This window comes from Oncorhynchus clarkii, chromosome 9 (genome assembly GCF_045791955.1).
Source record: "Oncorhynchus clarkii lewisi isolate Uvic-CL-2024 chromosome 9, UVic_Ocla_1.0, whole genome shotgun sequence".
Classification (NCBI taxonomy): Eukaryota; Metazoa; Chordata; class Actinopteri; order Salmoniformes; family Salmonidae; genus Oncorhynchus; species Oncorhynchus clarkii.
In genome coordinates, this window is record NC_092155.1 from 29,168,119 (window position 1) to 29,185,728 (window position 17,610).

At 41.6% G+C, this 17,610-nt stretch overlaps 1 protein-coding gene across 6 annotated transcripts in view; it reads right to left on the reverse strand.

The window, feature by feature from the left end:
* The window catches only part of LOC139416190 (calcium/calmodulin-dependent protein kinase type II delta chain), a 121,060-nt gene that overhangs the window by 31,892 nt on the left and 71,558 nt on the right, over window positions 1-17,610 (reverse strand). For all 6 annotated transcript variants that reach the window (XM_071164566.1, XM_071164564.1, XM_071164562.1 and 3 more), the window contains exons 8-12: window positions 7,185-7,268; window positions 5,418-5,512; window positions 1,928-2,050; window positions 1,672-1,755; window positions 1,378-1,420 (exon numbers count right to left, since the gene is read on the reverse strand). In XM_071164566.1, the coding sequence (XP_071020667.1) occupies window positions 1,378-1,420; window positions 1,672-1,755; window positions 1,928-2,050; window positions 5,418-5,512; window positions 7,185-7,268 (429 nt within the window). The remainder of the gene's footprint in view (window positions 1-1,377; window positions 1,421-1,671; window positions 1,756-1,927; window positions 2,051-5,417; window positions 5,513-7,184; window positions 7,269-17,610) is intronic.

The window sequence follows — 17,610 nt, forward strand, 5'->3', positions numbered from 1 at the left end:
AGTGTATGAAGAGTGTATGAGAGAGGGAAGAAGAAAGGTGTTTGTAAAAATGTTTCGTCTGAGAGGGGTGCAAGTTACCAAGACGGGCACATGGGTAGAGAGCAGTGCCAAGGCATGCCTCTTTCCATGACAGAGACTCTTACCTCACAAGGTTACACAATCCCAAAGACAGAATGGAGAAAAAACAAAAAGGTAAATAAAACAGGTGTCAAGCAGTGGAATTCAAACTTTTTCAGCGAGGACACCATTTTTTTCCGCCAGAATTTCTGGGGACCCCGTTTTTTCCCAAAATAATTCCATGCGAATACCCACCCCATTCCAAATCAAATGACAACCTTGAAAATCAGTACATTTCTACATGACCAAATAACCTTAGATTCATAGCGTTTTCATCTCTATCAAAATGAAAATAAACCAATAAATACATACTCAATAACATCTTTCTCAAAAAAGTTTGTATATTGATCCCATATAATAATCTGTAGGTTTTTTTATTTGTGGGGCGACCCCATAAAGGGTTGTGACCCCGACTTTGAATACCACTGGTCTTGGTAAAGTCTTGCTCTTGAACAAAAAAAGTATTGGCTATATAGAATGAAAATGTAAAACAATGTACTTTTTAAATAACATATTTTCTGTTAACAAGAGAACCAAAGTCTTGACAGGGAGAGCGAGATTAAACCATGTGTTTTTCTTGCCTGAACTAAATTGCCCAAATAAATACAAGGAAGCAGGAGAAAGTGAAGTCCACATCTTTCCTCCAGTAGCCACTCTGATTCAGAGGGGTTGGGTTAAATGCAGAAGATATTTCCTTTGAATGCATTCAGTTGTGCAACTGACCCTATCCCCTTTTCCTTCCCTTCCCCTTCACTCATCACCCGAGAGAAAATCAATATTTTTTAACTAACAGACAAAATATTAAAGTATTGCCCTTTAAAGAGGCCCAGATTATCTGAACCGCATCGATCAGCATCGCTCCACTGGTCTCCAGGCAGTCTCTACTGATATGAACTGAGAGCAGGCTGATGGTGGTAGTTTTAAAGGCCAGCGTATTCATCCTGGAGTTCTCCCCTACAACTCATTTAGTCGCTCCATACTCTCGTGCTTTTTTTTTGTCCTTGTTCCTCTCTCACGCCATCAGTCCTTCCTTTAACACCTGCCCCTCTATCCCTCCTTTCGCTCCCCATTGTTTTCCTCAAGTGTTTCGGTGAAATAACACATCCAGCTGCATTGTTAAGCAGCAGCTGATGGGAGAATTCTAAATGTTGATCTGGTGAGCGAGCGAGAGGAAGAGAAGGAGCAAAATCACAGACAATACAGAGCCAAAAGAGAGACACCTTGAAAGAAACCACAACACAGTAGGTAGATGCATCGTACCTGAGAAGTTGCGTGTGGCCAGCATGGTGGTGAGGATAGCACCCTGAGGAAGGGAAAAGGAACAGAGAGTTGAAAAACTGACCCCCGAGGCTGTAATACTTGGCACACTGTCACCACACCCTCCTAACACGGTGTCCAACATTAGGTGGATAGATTGTGATGCTAATGACCACATCATTTAGTGCTCAGGGTCCACTCTATGACAAGCATGGGGCTCGGATTTAGTCGAGTTGTCACTTTCTCAAAGTCTCACTCACGACATCTGGTGAAGTCCTGTGAGAAACATTCCCTCACCTTGAGTTTCCTTCTGGCGTTGAACTTCCTCAGGCACTCCACCGTCTCCTGTCTGTGCATCATGGACGCCACCGTGGAGCGTTGCTGCAGAGAGGACAGGGGGAGAGGGGGAGAACGTCATGAGTCTGTAGGTGTGCTCATCGGACCATTGAACTGTGTGTGTGAGTGAGTGAGTGAGTGAGTGAGTGAGTGAGTGAGTGAGTGAGTGAGTGAGTGAGTGAGTGAGTGAGTGAGTGATTGAGTGAGAGACACGTACACAGATCCAGGGGTGTTTGAGTGCGTCTGTGGCGGTGACCCTCTTGACAGGGTTGATGGTCAACATCTTGTTAATCAGGTCTTTGGCCTCGGGGGTCACTGTGTCCCACTCAGGGGACGGAAACTGACGGGGAGAACATCGAGAGAGGCAATGAGGCTCGTCATTCATCAGTCCATCCATCCACTCATCTATCCTCCCATCCCTCCCTCACTCTTTCACTCCCTCCATTCAGCTTTGTTTGAAAATGTGTCCTTGGAGAAACTGGCAAAAAAAAACATCACATAGTTGCCAAAAAAACAGATTCACTGAGCAGAAGGTGCTCGTCTCCAGAGCCAAGTTGGGCTTGAGCCATTGCAGTGGGCTGTCCCCCTGCCGCTCTCCTCTCTGCCCCTCCCCCGTTCGAAAACTCAATCTGTCTGGGACAGGCGTTGGGATTGAGAGCAGGGAGAGGGCTGCCAGACAAGGAGGAAATAGCCTGTGCGGTGTTCCAACAGCATGCTGGGAGAGGCAATGCTCAGCCAATAGACAGAGACTGGAATTCTGATGTGTCAAGTACGGCCTTGTGTCGGGTGGTAATCAAGTGGCTAACACATTTCCTTCTTGTGCAAGATGAGAGACAAGATAAACATGTTCAATTCCAGTCACTCAAACAAGATTTTTTTTTTTAAATAATTTTTATTTCACCTTTATTTAACCAGGTGGGCAAGTTGAGAACAAGTTCTCATTTACAATTGCGACCTGGCCAAGATAAAGCAAAGCAGTGCGACACATACAACACAGTTACACATGGAGTAAAACAAACATACAGTCAATAATACAGTAGAAAAATAAGTCTATATACAATGTGAGCAAATGTGGTGAGATAAGGGAGGTGAAGGCAAAAAAGGCCATGGTGGTGAAGTAAATACAATATAGCAAGTAAAACACTGGAATGGTAGATTTGCAGTGGAAGAATGTACAAAGTAGAGATAGAAATAAAAGGGTGCAAAGGAGCAAAATAAATAAATACAGTAGGGGGAGAGGTAGTTGTTTGGGCTAAATTATAGGTGGGCTATGTACACGTGCAGTAATCTGTAAGCTGCTCTGACAGCTGGTGCTTAAAGCTAGTGAGGGAGATAAGTGATTCCAGTTTCAGAGATGTTTGTAGTTCGTTCCAGTCATTGGCAGCAGAGAACTGGAAGGAGAGGCGGCCAAAGTTAGAATTGGTTTTGGGAGTGACCAGAGAGATATACCTGCTGGAGCGCGTGCTACAGGTGGGAGCTGCTATGGTGACCAGCAAGCTGAGATAAGGGGGGACTTTACCTAGCAGGGTCTTGTAGATGACCTGGAGCCAGTGGGTTTGGCGACGAGTATGAAGTGAGGGCCAGCCAACGAGAGCGTACAGGTCGCAGTGGTGGGTAGTATATGGGGCTTTGGTGACAAAACGGATGGCACTGTGATAGACTGCATCCAATTTAATGAGTAGGGTATTGGAGGCTATTTAGTAAATGACATCGCCGAAGTCGAGGATCGGTAGGATGGTCAGTTTTACGAGGGTATGTTTGGCAGCATGAGTGAAGGATGCTTTGTTGCGAAATAGGAAGACAATTCTACATTTAACTTTGGATTGTTTGATGTGAGTCTGGAAGGAGAGTTTACAGTCTAACCAGACACCTATTTATTTGTAGTTGTCCACATATTCAGAACCGTCCAGAGTAGTGATGCTGGACAGGCAGGCAGGTGCAGGCAGCGATCGGTTGAAGAGCATGCATTTAGTTTTACTTGTATTTAAGAGCAGTATGGAGGCCATGGAAGGAAAGTTGTATGGCATTGAAGCTCGTCTGGAGGGTTGTTAACACAGTGTCCAAAGAAGGGCCAGAAGTATACAGAATGGTGTCGTCTGCGTAAGAGGTGGATCAGAGACTCACCAGCAGCAAGAGCAACATCATTAAAGCATACAGAGAAGAGAGTCGGCCCAAGAATTGAACCCTGTGGTACGCCCATAGAGACTGCTAGAGGCCCGGACAACAGGCCCTCCGATTTGACACACTGAACACTATCAGAGAAGAAGTTGGTGAACCAGGCGAGGCAATCATTTGAGAAACCAAGGCTATCGAGTCTGCCGATGAGGATGTGGTGATTGACAGAGTCGAAAGCCTTGCCGAGGTCAATGAATACGGCTGCACAGTATTGGTTCTTATCGATGGCGGTTAAGATATCATTTAGGACCTTGAGCATGCCTGAGGTGCACCCATGAGCAGCTCTGAAACCAGATTGCATAGCAGAGAAGGTGCGGTGGAATTCCAAATGGTCGGTAATCTGTTTGTTGACTTGGCTTTCAAAGACCTTAGCACGGCAGGGTAGGATAGATATAGGTCTGTAGCAGTTTGGTTCAAGAGTGTCCCCCCCTTTGAAGAGGGGTTTACCACAGCTGCTTTCCAATCTTTGGGATGAGGTCAATATCCTTCCAGGATACCCGGGCCAGGTCGATTAGAAAGGCCTGCTCGCTGAAGTGTTTCAGGGAGCGTTTGACAGTGATGAGTGGATCGATATAATGACCCATTACGGATGCAGGCAATGAGGCAGTGATCGCTAAGATCTTGGTTGAAAACAGCAGAGGTGTATTTAGAGGGCAAGTTGGGATGATATCTATGAGGGTGCCCGTGTTTACGGCTTTGGGGTGGTACCTGGTAGATTAGCTTTGCCTGCTAAAGTTAAGTGATCGTGATCAAAGAAACAGTGAGGGGATGGGAGGTTTCGGTATCAATCTAAGAGCAAGCCTGCCTTAATGTCATGTAAATACTGTCAGATAACAACCATATAAATCAACTCCAGTGATACCCAGTGGTGTAAAGTACTATTTAAGTAGTTTTTGGGGGTCTGTACTTTACCATTTATATTTTTGACAACTTTTACTTCACAAAATTCCTAAAGAAAATAACATAATTTTCACTCCATACATTTTCCCCTGACACCCAAAAGTACTCATTACATTTTGAATGCTTAGCTGGACAGGAAAATGGTAAAATTCACGCAAGAGAACATCCTTGGTCATCCGTACTACGTCTGATCTGTCAAACTCGCTAAACACAAATGCATTGTTTGTAAATGATGTCTGAGTGTTGAAGCGTGCATCTGGCTACCCATAAATAAACACAAAAACTAGAATATGTTTCCGTCTGGTTTGCGTAATATAAGGAATTTGATATAATGTATACTTTTGATACTTAAGTATATTTAAAAGTAAATACTTTGACTTTTACTCCATTGTATTTTACTGGGTGACTTTCACTTGAGTTGTTTTCTATTAAGGCATCTTTACTTTTACTCAAGTATGACAATTGGGTACGTTTTCCACCACTGGTGATACCTTAAGCCAGTGAGACTCTGCCAAATAGATTTCCACAGTAAGTGTCAAACACTGCTGACAGATTGGCAAACAGATAAATGTGTCTGTGTGAAAGCATGTACTGTACATGACAGAGTATGTGTGTGTCGTGTCAGTACTCACATCGTAAGCCCCAGCCTTGATCTGCTGGTACAGTCTGTGCTGGTCCTCGTCCCAGAAGGGAGGGTAGCCCACCAGGAGAATGTAGAGAATCACACCTGATGAGACAGAGACACAAACATGTCATGATCATGTCAGGATGATACTAATTATGAATGAATGTCATTTCAAAAATGATATTCAAATCTCAGCTTGAGGAGAAAGTACAATCAGTATGACCCAATAATAGTAATGGCTTTTAGTGACTTAAATCAGAGAATGTGCGCGCCGCTCATCACTCCACGTACTTTCCAACCGCTCCACTAAAAAACAATCCTCAAAAAATGTAAATAAAAAAAAAAATCTAATTTATCCACAATTTAACCAACAACCATCTATGTTTGTGACCACCTGGACCTACCATTTAGTTTAGAAGTATTGAAACCAAACCATATGGATTTGAATGAAAAGTACTTTTTGTTGTATTAAATCATTACAGTCTATAAATTGCACACAGGCTGTGACTTACTTAGAATACAATTAAATGATAAATTCCTTATTAGGCTCCATCTACAGTGCCTCTGAATACATTTTTAGAAACATGGTCTGAATGGTCTGAAGCTTCGGGTTCATGCGATGGAGCCTGGAATAGCAGGCTCGCAGTGGAGAATACCCTCTCAGCGCTTGCGGAGCCACTGTGGATGCTAAACGTCTTTCGGGCCACTCTTTCCATGCTGGGCAGGGATGTGTAGTTTTTTATATTTCTGTAGGTAGGCCTAGATTTTTAGGTAAAATAACCCTAACAAAACAGAAAGCTCCTTAAAAAAGGTAATATGCCAGGTCTATTCAATGATGGCATATTGTATAGATAATAGAACGAAAATGAACGAAACTTTAAAGAGATCTGATTTTTAGTTTATAAATACTTTGATACAATGACACAATGACTTTGCTCCACTCAGTTAGCTACCCACCTCATTCCTTTCTGTTAGCAGGTACGTCTTTTCAGATTCCAAAATGATTATTTAGTTGTAGACACTACGTCACCTACTCCATCATCTCTTGCTCTTGGTCCTCCTCATCTTTGCAAGTCACCTTGATTTATCAGTTTCTTTATGAAAATATTTAGCACCCTAAATGACCGTGTCTAAAGCAAGGGGCTGTAGTAGCACACAAGTAGACGACAAATGCATGCTGGGCCGGGCATGCCCTGAGCTCGTGAAGTGAGCGCTACTGGAGCGTGGAGCTAGTTTCCCAAAAGGCTGGCGCTCCATGCTCCAGTCAAATTGGGTACGCTCCACTCCTCGCTCCCAGCTCCACTCAGATCCTCTGAACTTAACACAAGTTAACAGCTTTCATTGTTATACGGATGAGGAGATCAAGAGAGGACAGAAAAGGACTCCCTCTTCATAGACTCCTCCCACTATAAGGGTTTTCATCATGTCACCGTCATTGTGGTTACAAAAACAATCAAAGCACTTCAGCACTGTGTTGCTCATTTGCTGGTAGGTTACCGGGACGAGCTCAAGGGCCCTTGGTTGGTCAGTAGAGCACTAACGACACAAATAAGTCATTGTGGCCCAAAATTCAGAGACGCACAGGTTGTGAATGAGTGTGTGGTAGACATTAAAGCCCAGGTGGCCCTTGAGTTTATGTAACGAGTGTGCTGCCGTGAATAATTCAACTGGATGAACTCATTGTCTGTGTGAGAGCCATGTAGGTCCTTTGTAGTTGGTACTAGCCTTTAGCTCAAAGACCAAATAGATTGTTCCATGTTGGGAAGTTCCTTACCACAGGCCCACATATCCACAGGTTTCCCATAGGGGTCTTTCCTCAGGACCTCTGGGGACAGGTAGCCTGGGGTTCCCGCAAAACCTGGAACAGAGATGAGATGTCATGTAAATGAACTAAAGTTCCCAAGATAGATGTACACTTACATCCCACTGTTTTTTGTATTTATTAGGATCCCCATTAGCTGCTGAAAAGGCAGCAGCTACTCTTCTTGGAGAACAAACAGGAATAAAACAATACATCATAGTGAAACAATAGCTCGCTCGACATTGTGAATTATACATACAGTAACAGTCAAAAGTTTGAACACACCTACTCATTCACAGGTTTTTCTTTATTTTTACTATGCATTATGAAGGAAAGAAATTCCATACATTAACTTTTAACAAGGCACACCTGGTTAATTGAAATGCATTCCAGGTGACTACCTCATGAAACTGGTTGAGAGAATGCCAAGAGTGTGCAAAGCTGTCATCAAGGCAAAGAGTGGCTACTGTGAAGAAACTCAAATATAAAATATATTTTGATGTGTTAAACACTTTTTTTTGGTTACTACATGATTCTATATGTGTTATTTCATAGTTTTGATGTCTTCACTATTTTTCTACAATGTAGAAAATAGTAAAACCCTTGAATGAGTAGATGTGTCCAAACTTTTGACTGGTAGTGTACGTACATTGCTCCAATAGCACAAATGCACAGTATTAAACGCACATTAAAATACAACATGACAATATTGTGTGGGTCTGTGTAGTGTGTGTGAGCGTGTGTATATGTCTCTTCACAGTCCACGTTGTGGTGTAAGGTGTTATTTTATACAGGGTTTTTTATATCTGATTTTACTGCTCGACTGAGGTACTTAATGTGGAAAAGAATTCCATGTAGTCATGGCTGTATGTAGTACTGTGTATTTCCCAGAGTCTGTTCTGGACTTGAGGACTGTGAAGAGACCGGTGACATATCTAGGGGAATATGAATGGGTGTCTGACCTGTATGTTAGCTGTTTGAACAGACAGTTTGACGCTTTCAACATGCCGATACCTCTCACAAAAGAGAGGTAGTGATGCAGTCAATCTCTCCTCTACTTTGAGCCAGGAGAGATTGACATGCATGTTATATTTTAAGGACCACCGTGCTACTCTGTTCTGCGCCAACTGTAATTTGCCTATGTCCATCTTTGTGACACTTGACAATATAAATGAGCAGTAGTCCAGGTGTGATAAAACTAGGGTCTGTAGGACTTGTTTTCTCGATTGTGATGTCAAGAGAGCAGAGCTTTATCACAGACAAACCTCTCCTCATCAATATGTTTTGACCAAGTCAGTTTACAATCTAGGCTTACATTATGGGTTGCAGTGATATAACTTGCTGTGGTAGCAGACGTGTATCATTTTGAGTCATCAGCATACATAGACACACAGGCTTTACTCAAGGCTAATGGTAGATCGTTAGTAAAAAAAATAGAAAAAAAGGGGCCAAGACAGCTGCCTTGAGGTATCCCAAAAAATGACCAGGTTTACGCTAGATGCGCTTCCGTTAGGTAACTCTCAATCCATGATATGGCAGAGGATGCAAAGCTATAACAGTCTGCTGCTGAAAAAACGATGATCGCTAATTTCAAAAGCTGCACTGATGTCTAACAAAACAGCTCCTAAATTCTTATTACAAATTTCTTGCAGCCTATCATCAGTCATTTGTGTCAGTGTATTGTATGTTGAGTCCCTTTCCTTATAAGCATGCTAAAAGTCAGTCGTTCATTTGTTTACTGTGAAACGGCATTGCATCTGGTCAAGCACATTTTTTTCCAAAAGTTTACTAATGGTCGGTAGCAGGCTGATTGTTTGGCTGTTTGAACCAGTAAAAGGATGCTTTGCTATTCTTGGGTAGCAGAACGACTTTTGCTTCCCTCCTGGCCTGAGGGCACACACTTTGCTGTAGGCTTAGATTGAAGAGAAGTCATTTTTTCCCCCACGAAAGATGTCATTACTAGGTGGTTTGTCATTATTTAAAAAAATATATTGTATACTCTACCACACTCCCTTTACAGAATTAAAAATGAAAATGTCTTTCATAATTTCTGTTTGCGTGATACGAAGGTTTATAGTTTGTTGGCATGTGATACCTAATTTTGCCAATGAAAAAAGTCATTAAAAGTATTTGGCAACATCAGAGGCTTTTGTGATAACTGAGCCATCTGAGTCCATGAAGGATGAGAGTTCGCCTTCCCCCCCCAAAAAAAACATAATTTACTGTGCTTTTTACCTTCATTCTTTATATAACTTATCTTTGTTTCGTAGAACAGTTTCTTCTTATTTTTGTTTAGTTTAGTCACATGATTTATCAATTTACAGTACGTTTGCCAATCGTCTGTGCAGCCAGACTTATTTGTCATTATTTTTGCCTCGTCCCTATCAACCATACAATTTTTCAATTCCTCATCAATCCATAGTAATTTAGGAGTTTTTTACAGTTAGTTTCTTAGCAATTACATAAATGTGTCAAGTGTGGCATCTGGTTGCTCCTTATTACATACAACAGACCAGATACAGATATTATAAACTCAGCAAAAAAAGAAACGTCCCCTTTTCAGGACCCTGTCTTTCAAAGATAATTCGTAAAAATCCAATAACTTCACAGATCTTCATTGTAAGGGGATTAAACACTGATTTCCATGTTTGTTCAATGAACCATAAACAATTAATGAACATGCACCTGTAGAACAGTCGTTAAGACACTAACAGCTTATAGACGGTAGGCAAATAAGGTCACAGTTATGAGAACTTAGGGCACTAAAGAGGCCTTTCTACTGACTCTGAAAAACACCAAAAGAAAGATGCCCACGGTCCCTGCTCATCTGCGTGAATGTGCATTATGCATGCTGCAAGGAGGCATCAGTGTGTTATATAGTAGTATAGTGTGTTTAGTGTGTGTTTTCGCAATTTCTAGCCCCTATGTTGCTCTAGCGCAGTGCTTCTCAATTATTTTCTGTTATGCCCCACCCTAGGAAGAAGTAAACAATTCGCGTCCCCCAACTCTCTGCCGCGACTGTAAATAGTATAATTTGTCTATAAAATTGTTATAAGTACACCTCTGCATAACATTGTATCCATTGTATTTGATACTGAAAAATAAAATGAAATATAATTAATAAATAATACATTCAAATTGATCAGCAACATTAACTAAGGAGCACAATATATTAAACACTTTGACCTATAAAACAAAAATGAATAAAACAATTTGTGCTGATTTTTAAAAAATCTAAATGAGGAAGTCAGGATTAATGGCTACAATGAGCACGTTTTGCAGAGCACAGCTTTTTGAAGAGGGGTTTGAAGCATGATACTGCAACTCTCAGCTCCTGCTCAATGTTTAGCTGGGACCTGTACTTGGTCTTCAGTGCAGCAACAGCAGAGAAGCCAGTCTCACAAAGATAAGATGTTGCGAAAGAAAGAAGAATGCCCATGGCCCTCTGCCCTAAGAGTGGATACTGCCTCTCTACACTCAGCCAGAATTCACTCAGTGTCTGTGATGTGAACCTCAGTCTCAATGTGGAGTCAGACGTCATATCAATGAACTGGTCCTCCTCTGCAGAGCTGAAACTAGTTGGAGTTGGTGCATTGAAAGGATCTCTCACCCAGTCATATTGGGAACTGTTTTCAGGAAAGTACTTTTATTTTTTCAGCACTTGCGTCATCCAGCATGACAGAGACCATGTCTAATGCTGCAGGCAGTATCAGCTCCTCTGCTATAGAGTGGGGTTGTTGCACTGAGCAATTTGGTACGCCACCTTATATGATGCTAACAGTGCTCGCTGGTTTACTGAAGTAGCGTTCACAAAGCGGGACGATTGTTGGCAAAATTCTGCACATTTTCGCTGAAAAAAACTTAAGCGGCTTATCAGCGTGATTGAGGTGTAAAGTCATTAAGTGACGCCTTAATTTATTTGGCTTGATGCTGTCCGCTGCCAACATTTTTAGACACAGTAAACATACCGGTCTTTCCTCGTCCCCCACCGTAGTCACAGTGAAGCCAAGCGCTACATACGCTTCGTCATATTTCCTAGTCTTAGCTTTCGGGAGACTTACGTTTTGTCTCATTATCTCTGTCTCTCTCCACCTTTCTTTTCATCCCTGTTAAATATTTTTCCATGGTGTCACTTAAGGGTTTGTTATCTGCACTTCATATTTCCTGCTCAGTGCTGTGTGCTCTTGTTTGGTGAAAAAAACCTACTCCCTGCGGCAAAAAAAAGGATGTTCCCCGGGGTCACACGCGCCCCCCCTGGCATCACTCCGAGCCCCCCTAGGGGGGCGCGCCCCACTATTTGAGAAGGACTGCTCTAGCGTTTGAACGGTGTAAACGCCAAGATATTATGACCCCATTCCAGAAAGCTACGACTATCAGGAACACGTAGATGCTCATAAGGAATCGTTAGAAGGGAGAGTGACAAACAAACACCCCTGATGACAGAGGGAAATTAATTCAAAGCATACTTCCTTCAGACTGGAATTTGGTATTAACTGATTTGAAATACTTAGTTTTCAGGTGATTTTAAAATGACAATTACTTTTAAGAAGCTTTAAATAGTTGTTCAAATAAAATAAAAAATGGTGAGTGAGCGTTGTGGTTTTTCCATTTCAATATTATCAAAATGTTTTGGTTGCACCTTGACTCACATCGGTTGAGAGTAGAGGTCGACCGATTAATCGGAATGGCCGATTAATTAGGGCCAATTTCAAGTTTTCATAACAATTGGAAATCTGTATTTTTGGGATCGGCCGATTTGCCGATTTGTTTATTATTTTTATTATTTATACCTTTATTTGACTAGGCAAGTCAGTTAAGAACACATTCTTATTTTCAATGACGGCCTAGGAACGGTGGGTTAACTGCCTTGTTCAGGGGCAGAACGACAGATTTTCACCTTGTCAGCTCAGGGGATCCAATCTTGCAACCTTACAGTTAACTAGTCCAACGCAATAACGACCTGCCTCTCTCGTTGCACTCCACAATGAGACTGCATGTTACGCGAATGCAGTAAGCCAAGTTAAGTTGATAGCTAGCATGGTTGATGATATTACTAGATATTATCTAGCGTGTCCTGCGTTGCATATAATCTGACTGAGCATACAAGCATACAAGTATCTAAGTATCTGACTGAGCGGTGGTAGGCAGAAGCAGAAACATTAATTCAAACAGCACTTTCGAGTGTTTTGCCAGCAGCTCTTCGTTGTGCGTCAAGCATTGCGCTGTTTATGACTTCAAGCCTATCAACTCCCGAGATGAGGCTTGTGTAACCAAAGTGAAATGGCTAGCTAGTTAGCGCGCGCTAATTGTCGTTGTGTTGCTGGTTCGAGCCCAGGGAGGAGCGAGGAGAGGGACAGAAGCTATACTGTTACACTGGCAATACTAAAGTGCCTATAAGAACATCCAATAGTCAAAGTTAATGAAATACAAATGGTAGAGGGAAATAGTCCTATAATTCCTATAATAACTATAACCTAAAACTTCTTACCTGGGAATATTGAAGACTCGTGTTAAAAGGAACCACAAGCTTTCATATGTTCTCATGTTCTGAGCAAGGAACTGAAATGTTAGCTTTCTTACATAGCACATATTGTACTTTTACTTTCTTCTCCGACACTTTGTTTTTGCATTATTTAAACCAAATTGAACATGTTTCATTATTTACTGGAGGCTAAATTGATTTTATTGATGTATTATATTAAGTTAAATTAAGTGTTCATTCAGTATTGTTGTAATTGTCATTATTACAAATAAATTAAAAATTAAAAAAATCATCCGATTAATCGGTATCAGATTTTTTTGGTCCTCCAATAATCGATATCGGCGTTGAAAAATCATAGTCGGTCGACCTCTAGTTGAGAGCCCTCCACTTTCTTAATATCTTTTTGCAACATTTCATTTTAAGAAAAGTGCTAGCGTCCAAGCTAACCAAGGTTACCAGCTGCAAAGGTGTTTCCTCAGCCGGCTTCCGGGTTGGATGCGCGCTGTGTTAAGAAGCAGTTGGTTGGATTGTGTATCGGAGGACGCATGACTTTCAACCTTCGTCTCTCCCGAGCCTGTACGGGAGTTGTAGCGATGAGACAAGATAGTAGCTACTAACCATCGGATACCACGAAATTGTGGAGAAAATGGGGTAAAAAAAAATTAAAAATAAATGTACCTTTTGGAATGCCAAAACATTCAAGAGATAAAGGTGCTCAAAGTTGACTTATTTTGCATACACCACCTTATGACACATAGTATCTACTAAAACAATCTTGTCTCATCACTACAACTCCCGTACAGGCTCGGGAGAGACGAAGGCTGAAAGTCATGCATCCTCCGATACACAACCCAACCATCATTGGAAAAGATAAATGGTTGAGATTGATATCTTTTAAATGCTTACAAACAGGGTTGTCAAACTATTTAAAAATGTTAAAACCTTAAAACGAAATTAAATGTAAAAACACAAACACCGCATTTTTTCATGTTGGCATACGTTGTAGCTTAGACCCTATTTTGCATCTGAGGTTTTTGTGTTGTACCCGCCAACGATTGAGACACAACGTGCTCTTGAATACAGGGTGAGAATACAACTGAAATGTCAACTTTCAAATGGTACCACAAAGATGATTTAAGACCCAACCATCAGAGAATGTTGACTTGAATGGAAATATCTGTTGTTTTAAAATGTTACTCTCAATCGTTCAAACCTATTGAAATATAGATAATATAATAGACATGACTTTTGACAAGTCGATATTCGACGGTGGGTGGCCTGTGCACGCTAACCAAGGTTACCAGGTGCACGGTGTTTCCTCCGACACATTGGTGCGGCTGGCTTCCGGGTTGGATGCGCGCTGTGTTAAGAAGCTGGGTTGGGTTGTGTTGTGTATCGGAGGATGCATGACTTTCAACCTTCGTCTCTCCCGAGCCCGTACGGGAGTTGTAGCGATGAGACAAGATAGTAGCTACTAACAATTGGATACCACGAAATTGGGGAGAAAAAAGGGGGTAAAATTAATATTTGTAAAAGAAATTGGGGAAAAAATTAAAAGGGGGGGCATCCCGGGTGGCACAGTTGGTAGATACAGTATTTTTTTTAAGCAGACATTGAATATCCATTTGAGCACGGTGAAGTTATTAATTACATGGTGTGTCAATACAACCAGTCACTACAGAGATACAGGCGTCCTTCCTAATTCAGCTGCATTTGAATTTGGCGCTCTGCAGCTGCCGGAGAGGAAGGAAACCGCTCAGGATTTTCACCATGAGGCCAATTGTGACTTTAAAACAGTTAAAGAGTTTAACTAGGGGTGGTAGGAGAAAACTGAGGATGGATCAACAACATTGTAGTTACTCCACAAAACTAACCTAATTGACAGTGAAAAAAAGGAAGCCTGTGCAGAATTGTTTTCATCCAATACATGCATCCTGTTGGCAACAAGGCACTAAAGTAATAATGCAAAACAATGTTGCAAAGCAATTAACTTTTTCTCTTAATACAAGTCTTACAGTTGACTTAAAACCTCTTGGTGTTAGGGGCAGTATTTTCATTTTTGGAAAAAAAAAACGTTCATGTTTTAAACTGGATATTTTGTCAGGAAAATATGCTAGAATATGCATATAATTGACAGCTTTGGATAGAAAACACTCTAACGTTTCCAAAACTGTAAAGATATTGTCTGTGAGTATAACAGAACTGATGTTGCAGGCGAAAGCCTGAGAAAAATCCAATCCGGAAGTGCCCCAGGTTTTGAAAGCGCTGCGTTCCAATGACTCCCTATTCAGCTGTGAATGTACCATCAACGAGCTTACGCTTTCTACGTATTCCCAAAGGTGTCTACAGCATTGTGACGTAGTTTTACGCATTTCTGTTGAAGAATAGCCGTAGGCGGCCACATTGCGTAAGTGGTCACATGGTGGCTCCGAGAGAGATTCTCACGTAAAATACAGAGGTAGCCATTACTCCGAACGGTCCTAGTGAAAAACGAATTGTCCCGAGGGATATATTATCGAATAGATATTAGAAAAACACCTTGAGGATGGATTCTAAACAACGTTTGCCATGTTTCTGTCGATATTATGGAGCTCATTTTGAACATATTTCGGCGTTGTGGTGACCGCAATTTCTGGGCGATTTCTCAGCCAAACGTGAAGAACAAACGGAGCTATTTCGCCTACAAAAATAATCTTTTGGGAAAAAATGAACTTTGGCTGTCTACCTGGGAGTCTCGTGAGTGAAAAAGGTTCATCAAAGGTAAACAATTTAATTTGATTGCTTTTCTGACTTCCGTGACAAGGTTGCCTGCTGCTAGCTAGGCTATGATAAACTTACACAAATGCTTGTCTAGCATTGGATGTAAAGCATATTTTGAAAATCTGAGATGACAGGGTGATTAACAAAAGGCTAAGCTGTGTTCCAATATATTTCACTTGTGATTTTCATGAATAGGAATATTTTCTAAAAATATTTATGTCCGTTGCGTTATGCTAATTAGGGTCAGATGATGAAAACGGTCCCGTTCACGGGATGGGGTGTCACTACAGGTTAAATCTGCTTTAAAAGCTATGGCAACAACTGGAAATAGTAGTCTGGCAATGACCAACAACCAATTTGGGAGAGCTTGACAAAACTTGAAAATAATATAAATGGGCAAATTTTGCACAATCCAGGTATGGAAAGCTCTTGCACTTACCCAGAAAGAGTCTTCTACAAAGGTGTTTCTACAAAGTATTGACACAGGGGTGCGAATACTTATGTAAATTAGATATTTCTGTATTTACATTTTCAACAAATTTGCAAAAAAAATCTAAAAACATGTTTTCACTGTCATTCTAGGGCATTGTGTGTAGATGGATGAAAGAAGAACACATATTTTACCCATTTATATTTAAAGGCTGTAACAACAAAATGTGGAATAAGTCAAGGGGTATGAATACTTTCTGAAGGCACTGTATATTAATGTGGGCCATTTTTTTTGCCCTGATCCAGGTTGCTTGTTTGTTTTTTGTGCTTTACTGGCGTAGAAGTAGGCATGATATTGTGTGATATTTTACAGTACAGGGTTAACTGCTTACAGAGGGATTCCTACTAAGGCAAACTGTCTCAGTGCTAACAGTGTAATTCAGGTTTATAGGCACAGGATTACTGCAGACAATAGCTATCAGATTGACAGAAATATTCCGGGGAGTTAGAGGAACATACATTTGGTTACTTACATCCACCGTACTACCATTTCTAAGGGACTTTCAATGTCCTCTGTTGCTGATTATGACAGGTAGGATTGGAGCACAAATAGACCCAGGCCGTCAGGCTCTAAAACTGTTCGCAGTGTTGCTGCCCCTGTGGGTAGGGTGAATCCTGTCTCGTTTAAGAGACAGCCTAGAGGTCAAATGAATCCTTAATGCAATGTTTATGGGCCACGATTAACAAGCTTCCAAAACTTCCCACTGGAACGGCCACCTGGGGAACGTAGTGTGGCTCCCCGCCAGTGGAATGCAGCCTACTTCTCTAAAGAACTAAAATTCCCAGCATGCCCTGGGGCACCACCAGTGAACTGGGTAGATGATTCTCAGGTGACAGCCAGCCCAGGGGATTAGGATAATTAGTCTGCCCTCCTGTGGGGATAAGCAGGCAAATGGCCCTGTTTATCCACCTAATAAAACCTGCACTATAAACCCAGAGAGCTGAGACACCTCAAAGTCTCACGTCTCACACATTAACCAGGTAAACAAACAACATTTTATTTGTCACGTGCGTCGAATACAACAGGTCTACAGCTGTTATTTAAGGCTCCACGACCAGTACTGAAGCTAAGTGGACCTTACAGTGAAATGCTTGCTTACAAGCACTTAACATGTATTTTTCTGAACTGCATTGTTGGTTAAGAAAGTATTTACTAAAATAAACTGAAGTTTAAAAAATTTTAAAATAATAATTAGAGCAGCAATAAAATAACAGTAGCGAGGCTATATACTGGGGGTACCATTACAGAGTCAATGTGCGGGGGCACCAGTGTTTAGTCCCAGGGTCCTTAGCTTAGTGATGAGCTTTGAGGGCACTATGGCGTTGAACGCTGAGCTGTAGTCAATGAATAGCATTCTCACATAGGCGTTCCTTTTGTCAAGGTGGGAAAGGGCAGTGTGGAGTGCAACAGAGATTGCATCATCTGTGGATCTGTTGGGGCGGTATGCAAATTGAAGTGGGTCTAGGGTTCCTGGGATAACGGTGTTGATGTGAGCCATGACCAGCCTTTCAAAGCACTTCATGGCTACAGACGTGAGTGCTACGGGTCGGTAGTCATTTAGGCAGGTTACCTTAGTGTTCTTGGGCACAGGGACTGCTTGAAACATGTTGATATTACAGACTAGGTCAGGGACAGGTTGAAAATGTCAGTGGAAGACACTTGCCAGT